The sequence below is a fragment of the Leuresthes tenuis genome, unplaced genomic scaffold (genome assembly GCF_036924035.1).
Source record: "Leuresthes tenuis unplaced genomic scaffold, fLeuTen1.0.hap1 SCAF_21, whole genome shotgun sequence".
NCBI lineage: Eukaryota > Metazoa > Chordata > Actinopteri > Atheriniformes > Atherinopsidae > Leuresthes > Leuresthes tenuis.
The window spans coordinates 28149970-28159703 of NW_027325375.1; the positions used below are offsets into that span (position 1 = coordinate 28149970).

A 9734-nucleotide genomic window follows, 5' to 3' on the forward strand; every position below is an offset into this window, starting at 1 on the left:
GACATGAGGAAAAATAGCAAAATGTTTTAGCTCTTAAGAGAGTACCTAGAAAACTGAAATACTGCAGAGGATTTTAAGGAGGCTTTAGAGTCTCAAACAGATAAAAATGATTCATTCAGGCATTAAAGAGAGTTTTTCTCTGTTAGTCTCAACAGTGCAGGAGGAAACAGCACGATATCTGTGAACTGGAATAATGATGTGATGACTTTCCCCTGAAATTGTTTTTTTTTTCTTCTTGTCAGTCAAACTGTAAAATTACCAGCATGCTACAGTAGAGCCCTGTGAGGGCGACCTGTCCAGAGGGCACCCTGCCTCTCACCCAATGACAGCGGGGATAAGCTCCAGCCCCCCAAGACCCTAAACTGGATTAAGCTGGTGTTGAAAATGGATGGATGGATGTTACTGTACATAAACGTAAGCCAAAAAAAAAAAGGTGTCAGTGTGTGAATAGGCTGTGAAACAATGTTTTCTCTTAAAGAATAGCTTAGAGTTTACTTAGCCTCGGTGGTCATTTTTGGCAGTTGAGTACTCCCCCTTACTGACTTGCTCTAAGAGGTATTCCAAATTGTTAACTGAGGACTCCTGAATAGAAACCTTTGGTAGAATTCTGTGAGATGTTTGTGCAGCCCTGAGCTGTACTCTTAGTCCCCACTGAAAGCAGTGCAGAAGACCACAACGGCGTTGTTATTGTCAAAAAGAAAAGTCTAAATGATCTGAAGCTTGTGGCTTTCAGAGAGTCCACAGCTGACCTTGTTTTCATGGAATAATTTGGTGAGGGCCTCCATGTAGAGTGTGTGATAGTGGTCAACCTCCTCCTCGGTTGGTGTGACACGGTGTGGCACTGAGATCGGACTTCCCACTGAAAGAAGTAGCATAAGACCAAAAAACGGGCTTAGTGCATCAAATATGCATTCGTATTTTTATGAAGACTAATTGAATACTCACCAACAGTGGTGATGGGAGTCCTTTTGGGCAGGATGACGAAGTGCTCACCAACAAATAGACATGGGGCAAAACCCATGATCTTTTTAAACAAGTCCTGCAACCTGCGACCCAGACTTCCCTCTGATAAAATCACCTGCTGAAAGAGTTCGTTCTCCCCAAATGTGTAAACGGGCACCAGATCAGCTCTGTGGCAAATCAAATGAATATTACAGTTATTTTTCATGTGGCACTTGATGATTGACTGTTATTTTATGTTATTCTCTGTGTGTTCTCACCCAAACTCGAGAGCGATCCTGACAAACCCTTTTCTTTGCTTCATGACCACTGTGTTGACTCCAGGCGAGGACGCCAGAGACTCAGCAGCACCTCCCACCACGATCACCACTGCATTTCCTTTGCCACTTTTGGAAAGGAGGTGGACAAGGCTGGGTTTGCTGACAGGATAAAGGCCTTATCACACAGACAAAGTGAGAGCATCAGCGATTCAGCCAACAGAGACTAATTTGGTTTAAAGGCAAGTGCAAAACACAGCGACTGTATTTCTTATTAATTTGTAAAAAGAGTCACACAATCAAGAGGTTACTGTCACAGTGATTACAAACACAGACACCTCTCTGCATGTAGAGGTTGTTCATTGGCTCAAATGTTCATTTGCTCAGATTCCATTAGTGAAAATGGATTGTTTATTTGGTACTAAATTGTCAGCGCATCAATCATGTGTAAATATGTTCGACTTCCTTTTTAATCTAACAAATAATAAATCTGATGTCATTGTATCTCTGCAACCTTTATATCTCGAGTACAAATATTCTAAAAGCATTATATACGGTTACTGCAGCATCATCAATAACTTATTGGTTTTGTGCCAGAAAAGGCCTTTGACCAATTTGGATCAACTACAAATAGCTTTACAGATTAAGATAGAGTGGTTCAGTCCCCTTGTTGAACATTTTATAAATACCTGCACTCATTAGGTAGTCCCTAAGGATTGGAATCTTGAATAGGCCTGCCAGTACTGCCAGGCTGGATCGCACCCCGGGAAAAGCCTCTGTGAATCCACACCCTTCTGTGCTGAAGGAGGCAAAGGCCCCCACAGCCATGATACCATGTGGATGACTGCCAAAGATGTAGTTTTTGTTTGGATTCAGCTCTGCTGTCTTCACGAGCTGAGCAAGAAAGAATATTAACATAGTTTTTCAATCAATCTCTGCTGTTAATCACAAGATCAAAACACACTTTCACTGTATGTTATCTGACTGAATGGAGATTTTCATGTTAACTGGCTCTTGCAGGCAGACATTTGACAGGAAGAGTTAATGAAAGTGTTCTGATGAACGGCCTCCTAAATTAAATGCTCATTATGAAGACTTTCATGTCATAGAAGCATTTGTCATCTGCCTTGATAAAGAATCTCAGTAGATAATACCAGGACTGAAATATTGTTAACTTAATTAATTTGTGCACATTTCTTATCTCACAATGGCTGTACAAAATATTGAAGTGGGTATTATAACTGCTTTGAATGAACTGCATACACAGCATTTTGTGTCTTCATATGTTGCTGTTAGCATGAGTTTGTATTAAACAATCAAATACAAGCAAACCATGTTAGAAGGTGTAAAATGAAACTTACTTTAACTGGAAAAAAGTCTCTGAAGTGCTCCCACACCCTCCACTTCCTCACAAACTTTGTTCTCCTGCCCCCTGATGGAGATGGTAACATTTTTAAGACACTTAAAGCCCCAGTCCCAACCTTAAATATACTAACAGTACGCTAATTTGATAATAAAAAGGAATAAAAAGCCTTGATTTCTGAAGCTGCTGATGGACACTGCTATTCCATGATGCAATGCAAAAGAGAAATTGAGGAGCTGAGCTCTACACCTTAGACTGAAAACATGAAAAGTTTCTGCATGTTGCTGTTTTGTCTTAAAATGAAGATTGTCATAATTCAGAAAATACTCTCAGCAGCTAAACCTCTTAATGATCTAGGTTCATGGAAATAAAATTTACACATTTAAAGAGCCTTTTTGTCTACATTTTATAAGCATTTCAGCTCTTCTTTCATAAAATTAGTCAATTTTACCAGTGGACTGCAGTAAAAGTTAAACAAACAAAGAATAAATTAACATTCCATAAAAACAAAGTGGGTCAAATAAGGTATAAAATAAGATTAGAAACTATTTCTAAGATAGTTAACATCAAGATGGTATGCTCCACTTCAATAGAGAAGAGGGTTTGAACAGTTCTTATGTGAACTGCTAAGTTGCTCCATAGTTTAGGAGCAGCCAAAACAATGTTCATATGTTGGGGTACAAGAGATGACTTACATGAGCTCAGACTACTTATCAATACAGTGTTTGTCAGATGCAGCAAAGACTTAAAGAGGCACAATCACCTCTATTTTTTCAATGGATCTTAGAGTATCTCAGAACATGTGATTAGTCTACCTCAGTGTCCGAGCTGGAATATAACGACGTAAAAGGTCCTCTATGCTTAATTTAGTTAATGACAAACACAATATCTTACAAGCTCTTTTTACATTGTGAATGACTAAATCTTCTTTCAATGCAGTGACGGTTTTAGAGGTTTGTCTCGTCTGCGTCCATCACGGCACACAATGTAACAGCCAATCACAGCAGAGCATGTCTCAGGCTGATCAAGTCCACCACCAGCCCCTCACATCATTTCTGCATTGCATTATGGGAAAAGAAACATCAACAGCACGTCATTTCTTTCAGTGTTCATACTGATCTTTTCGTGTAACCCTTCCAGTGTCAGCACACTGAAAACAATGTTTGAAAACTGAATTGCTTTACCTCTTTCAGGGGTTTGCCAGTCCATCACCAGCCAGATGAAGTACAGAGTGGACAGCGGCCACAGAGAGGTAAACATAAGATACACCATCAAGATAATGCAAGCCACTCCTGCAGTTGGAAGATTATTTGTTTATATGTTAGGGCACAAGAGAGGACATACATAAGCTCAGACTACTTTTCAAGACAGTGTTTGTCAGATGCAGGAAGGACTTAAAGAAAAAAATGGAACATTTCATGGGATCTTACCTAAGAAGAGAAAGCTCATCACCCACTGCAGCACACTTATTACCTCCAAACACGTCTTAAGCTGAGATTTTTCTTGAGTCATGTTTGCAGCCTGGAGTCAAGACCATCAATTTTCAGCAGTCAATAATATTTTAAACTTGGCTTGCATCCATTCAAGTTCACAGGTACTGAAAAGATATATCTCACGCCTGTAGAAATGAATCCAAGCTAATAAAATCCTGATGTCTTTAACAGATTGCTTTGATAACCAGTTTCTACCCCAGCTCGCGCCCTCGGTGTTCCTTGAGGGATGAAACAAACTTGTGTGGCATTCAGCAGCCTGATCAAATGACTTACACATGAGCAAGCTAACAGGCAAAGTCTTACATGCATTTATTAATTTGCTCACAGAATAAAAGTTATGACCTGACTGCGCTTACCAGTCAGGCTGGTGGAATCACAAAAACACCACTGGCTGGGAGTCACCATGACAACATAAAACAACTTTTATGATCATTCTGCTTAGTATTAAATGCTGTGCTTTACCTTACTAGAGCTTCTTCCAAGGTTAATTTGAAAGGATGAACACACTGCTTTTCCTCTGTTGAGCTGAGTGCACTTTGCCCAGTTCATGCACTGTAAGGCTGCTGATAACAAATCCCCTCCCTTGATACTTTGACATACATGCTGTGTGAGAGATAACCATGGCAGAGTTTTATAGCTGGGAACTTTGTATATAGGATCATCAAAGGAACAAACAATGATTTTAAGATAAGATTAGTGTTTGGCCACACTTCTAGTTAAAAATAAAACACCTAAAGATAGTTTATTCTAGAAATTAAGAAGTTTACAAGAGAAAGGTTATTGTTTCATTGAACTCATTTATCTCTAAAAACTGAGCTGATACCTGGCTCAAACAATTTAGTCTCAAATTTGATTTAATTTCCTTAAATTCCATCTGCTGTTCTTCCTTTATTCTTTATTAATTTTTTATTTGTAGCTTTGCAAAGGCAGCTCCCTCCACTCTTGCAGCTGAGGGGTGCTAGATTTTCATTGTTAAATTTCATATTATGTAAAGAGAGGAGGAGGCCCATGTGTAACAGAGACAAAGCGTTTCAGTTCAGCAAGGAGCAGACATAAAATTAGTTTACGGAAATTGAGCTTTTAAGTCTGGATATTACTGGGGATGGCTCATCCGATGGTGCAAACTCTCCTGTCCCTTAAGAAATAAAAGCACCAAAAAGTCCTAAAAATAAACCCAAAACAACTCGCATGAAATAAGTTCCTACAAATGACATCATGCTTTACACATTTGATCCTGTGCATAGAATCTGACTGCTTTGATTTGCCTGACTGCGCATAAAAGTGACTTTAATCTGATTTAAGTCCTTTCAAACAGGGTCTCTCTCCAAAAGCTCTTTTTTTTGCAGAAACACAAGCTTGACTATTAAAGTACTCATCCAAGCTAAAGTCAGTAACTGTGAAGCTAAGTATAACAGTCAGTTTACTTCACATTCTTTGTCATGACACACACACACACGTTACTTTTACCTACAGTGACAGTGACTGATGAACCCAGGCCTCTTGAGACTGTTAAACTTCACAAGAAGAAATGGGACCAGGCCTAGTTCTTCTGCCCTACTGCTGCCGACCCTTTCACAGCATTACATTCACATGCTTTCACCAGCAACAGCGACTCTACCAGCTGAAAACAGTTAGTTGGGTTTAAGAGAAAGTCCTCAGGAGGAAGTATTGGAGGCATAATTGCTGGTTGAGTCTGTTTTAGATCCTCCTCACCACTGAGACAGCTATGGAGGTTGTAGAGAGGGAGACGTGGATTCATAACAGCAAGGTGGTTTTAACTCTCATCTTATTAGAAATTGCACACAAGACAAAACATGTGCCGTACCGCCCCTAAAGCAGCAAACAGTCTGAGGTGGATCACAGTGGCATAAAAAGCAGAGCTCTGTGTGACCGGTGCAGGGGATCACTGTTTTGTCTTTTGTCCGTTTTGCCCTGTGATACCTCTGGGGATGGACTGCCTTGGCCCCTCTGGCTTTTGTGTTTCATTAATCAAGGAGCCATTTGCTTTTGGCACTTTTGAACCTCTTTGCTACAACCACTGTTTGCTACTTGGGCTGAACCTCAGAAAAGGAATTTGTGGCTTCAGCAGAGGTCTCACTTGGAAGCCACCATTAGTTTTATCACCTTACTCTTGCTCATTGCTCTGAGTTTTGCTTTCTTCCAGCTGGACCGACACACCAACCATTCTTTTTCGTCAGGGGGACATCAGAGGTTTGTCCATTTCAGTCTCTCAGGGGTTATTACAAAATCCAGTGTATACTGTTATAAATGCAACTCACAACTGACTTTTCATATGTCACCTGTCAGCGATCACTGATTATTGTTTTTTCCATTTAGCTTTGGTCAGAGCCATACTCATCTTTGTCAGCTCGTGTGTTTTCGACATGAAACTTAAGCTGGGGCAAAATCCAAGCTGGTACGTGTTTCATATCCGTACCAATTAACACCTCGATATGCAAAAAACAACCAAAGGTAAGTATACAGCTGGGGCTGACTGGAGAAATTAATGGCTCCTTTCAGCTAATTTCACCACTTCTACCACAAAACAAATGCACTTCTCTAATAATTCACACCAAGTTTGAAACATTAACTTCAGATCCCTTCAGATCCATGAAGGATACAAATATTCATACTTTGTACTTTAGAGGCCAGAGAAAGTGACATATTCTATTGTCCGTTGTTTATTTCCACGAAATGTTAGAGAAAGTTTTTATTCTTTATTTGAAATATATAAAAGATACATTACATTAACAACAACCATTTTCCAAGTAAGAGTTTTCCCATTACTTCTGGAAGCAGATCAACATGAATATTTTGATGTAGTATTTATTCTGCGTAGGAGCTGATATTTGCAGCATTGTCAGTGTAACACTGCGCTGCCTCTCATCACATCAACACTAACCCTCACTCATCATCACCACTGAGCTCCTCTAATACCCAAATAAAGGAGTAAAGGTCCTTCTCTCCCTCCAGGTTATCTTCTTAGACACTAACTTTCTGTATCAAGTGGTTCTTTTCCACTGACTTTTTGTCATCATCTTTTCTCAAATGTATAAATGTGTCATGTCATGTTTAGGGTTTTGTTTTTTGTCATGACTTCTTTTCAGGTTTTAGGCTTTTCCTTGTCACGTCATTAGGTTAATTTAAGTCACCTGTCTTTGTTTCCACAGCTGCACTCCATCCCCAATCACGTCACCACAGTATTTTAGTCTCCAGGTTCCCTCAGTTCCTTGCAAAATCCTCACCTTTCCTCACTTCATGCCACGAGTTTCATGTTCTTCAGGTTTTTGCCTCTTGTTTTTCCACAGCCATAGTCTTGTTTTATTCATTCCACAGTTTAGATATCTTGTTATCCAGCTCTGCCACGCCTTTGTTTCTTGTGTAAATTAATCAAGTTTATTCCTTTAATCTGCATCTGGGTCCCTCCACCACGTCACACTCAACCCCCATCCACCGGTTGTGACAAAATGCAAGATACCTAAAAGATTTACCTGTAGTAGATTAACTTTTCCAAGGGTCACCTGTTTTTTTTTTTAACAAAGGTACAGCTAAAATAATTTTGAGCAAAGTTCCTAAACCCCTTCATAGGCTGTTTACTTTATCATGATTGTCGGCTCACACTGATCCAATTATGTGAATGAGAGAGGTGGAATTTGCTGATAATCTTTAGAATGTTTTCCAGGAACACATCTAAACTTTTCAGCACTTTAATTGATTTACTTTTTAAATCAACCTTGTGACCTGGAGGTTTTTGGAAACAAAGGTAAACCATGATCTGTAAACCCCTGACATTAGATTACAACCTGAACATTATTCTGCTATATTATTATTATAATCAGTAAGTGTCATAATGTAAACTGAATGGCATAAAGAGAAAAAAATACACACACATTTGGCAGGTATTTACTGTGTGTGAGTGGGAACATTAAAAGTTGTCTCTATGTCTGTAGCTCTGTGATGGGCTGGTGACCTGTCCAGGTGGTTAAGGCCTCAGTCCTCCGGCGCCCTCTGCAGGATAAATCAGGTATTACAGCACCTATCTTTAATATTGGTTAAGTACTGTATTTGATAAAAGGTGCATTCTTTGGACGGAAGTAAATAAACAGTCATTTACTGACAAAACTGTTACCGGAATTGTTTAGCAGTTAACAAATACTTTAAATCCTTTTCCAAAACAGTCATTTTAAACTACACTACCAGCCCAGCCAAGGCATCTTGTCCACAAGTCCAAAATGTAGAAGTGTGGCATAGAGGCGCAAAAATTGTAAGATGGTATTGTTTTTTTGTCATGAAGTGTTTCTCATGCCTAACTCTAACCAACTGTGATTGTCAGCAAAGTTAAAAAGGGAAAGGTTGTCAGACAATATTGGGACAGGTGGGATTTGAGCTTGTTGTCAATAGCTATTTGTGTTGTAATTCCAATATTCAGCCTGTTTTACCACCTTCAAAGTCTGTTGGAACATGAAATAGTTTTGCAATATCACATTTGTTCACATAAAGAGAATTGCAAGATACTGTCATTTCATATTGCAAAGACAATAGGCATGTAACATGTGAAAATGTTATATACGTTAAATGTTAAATACTAATTTTACTATTTTCGAGCATATATGACAGATTCACACAATTTAAAATTTAGGCATGTTAAGATTTAAAAAGGTAGCAAAAGTTTTTGAGTTTGTATCGTTCCCTGTGAACCAAAGTAGCTATTACACATTGTGGTGTGAGAAAATAAGAAGGTGTAAGAACGCAGTGAGAAGTTTTACAGTGCATATCTAACTCTAAATCACACATGATCATCTTGTATTATTGTGTTCAACAGTGCACAAGCTGGTGTAAAGGGTAAACAGATGTACCTTTAATGTCGAGTGAGTGCTCTCACCAGGAGGGACATCAGGGGCCAATCACAGATACAAGCAAATTATCTTTAAGCTCCAATGCACTTGCTGCACTGGCAGCAGACATACTGCAGAATATCTGCTCAATTTGGATTTTTGGACAAAGTTAAAGCACAACTAAATGTGGACTTGTTGTCAATCTACCCATCTGTGGCTGAGGCAGGCTAATAATAGTCAGAGGCTCATGTCACCCCCTATTATGTAACTCAGCTGTTAAAATAAAAGTTTACATTAAGTTATCCTCTTCTTAGTAGTGTATAATACCTTTTTAGGGGGGTGGGGGGTGGACTGCAGTAACAGAAACTTCCAAACTCTGTATTTTGGCTTAAATAGTTCTTCTAATTCGACTGGCTTTCATTGAAATGAGTGGTCATGCAGGGACAGGTCATGCAAAATGTCACACAATTATTCCTAGGACGGCTTAGCTTACTTTGTAGCACTCAGCACAGGGTTTATGGCAAGCTTATCTTATATTAAATATTATTTTTTTATCCTCTATGACATCACTATGACGGTCTCATAATATTGTCATCCTTGACAGTAATACTTTGTTTGTGTATCATGGTATTTATGTAAAATACAAACGGTTTAGGTTTAATGTAGTTGGGGAAAACAAATCCTTCCCAGCCGCAGGTCATTTATTGAGTCTGCTGCTGAATCCCCTGTTAATATGAGCAGTGGCAGGGACTTTCATTTAAAGACACCAGCCTCCGGTCCCAGCTGGACTCGGCGCCACCTCGGATGCTTTTTTTTCTCCGAAAAG

At 39.3% G+C, this 9734-nt stretch overlaps 1 protein-coding gene across 1 annotated transcript; it reads right to left on the minus strand.

The window, feature by feature from the left end:
• Positions 1–460: 460 nt before the first annotated feature.
• On the minus strand, positions 461–4574 carry mogat3b (monoacylglycerol O-acyltransferase 3b). Its single transcript, XM_072375414.1, has 8 exons — positions 4536–4574; positions 4011–4101; positions 3765–3872; positions 2579–2649; positions 1907–2111; positions 1221–1395; positions 946–1130; positions 461–859 (listed from the first exon to the last, which is right to left on the minus strand). Exons 2-8 carry the CDS (start codon positions 4090–4092, stop codon positions 705–707), a joined length of 981 nt encoding a protein of 326 aa, XP_072231515.1. The 5' UTR covers positions 4093–4101; positions 4536–4574; the 3' UTR covers positions 461–704.
• Between the last annotated feature and the right edge of the window lie 5160 nt (positions 4575–9734).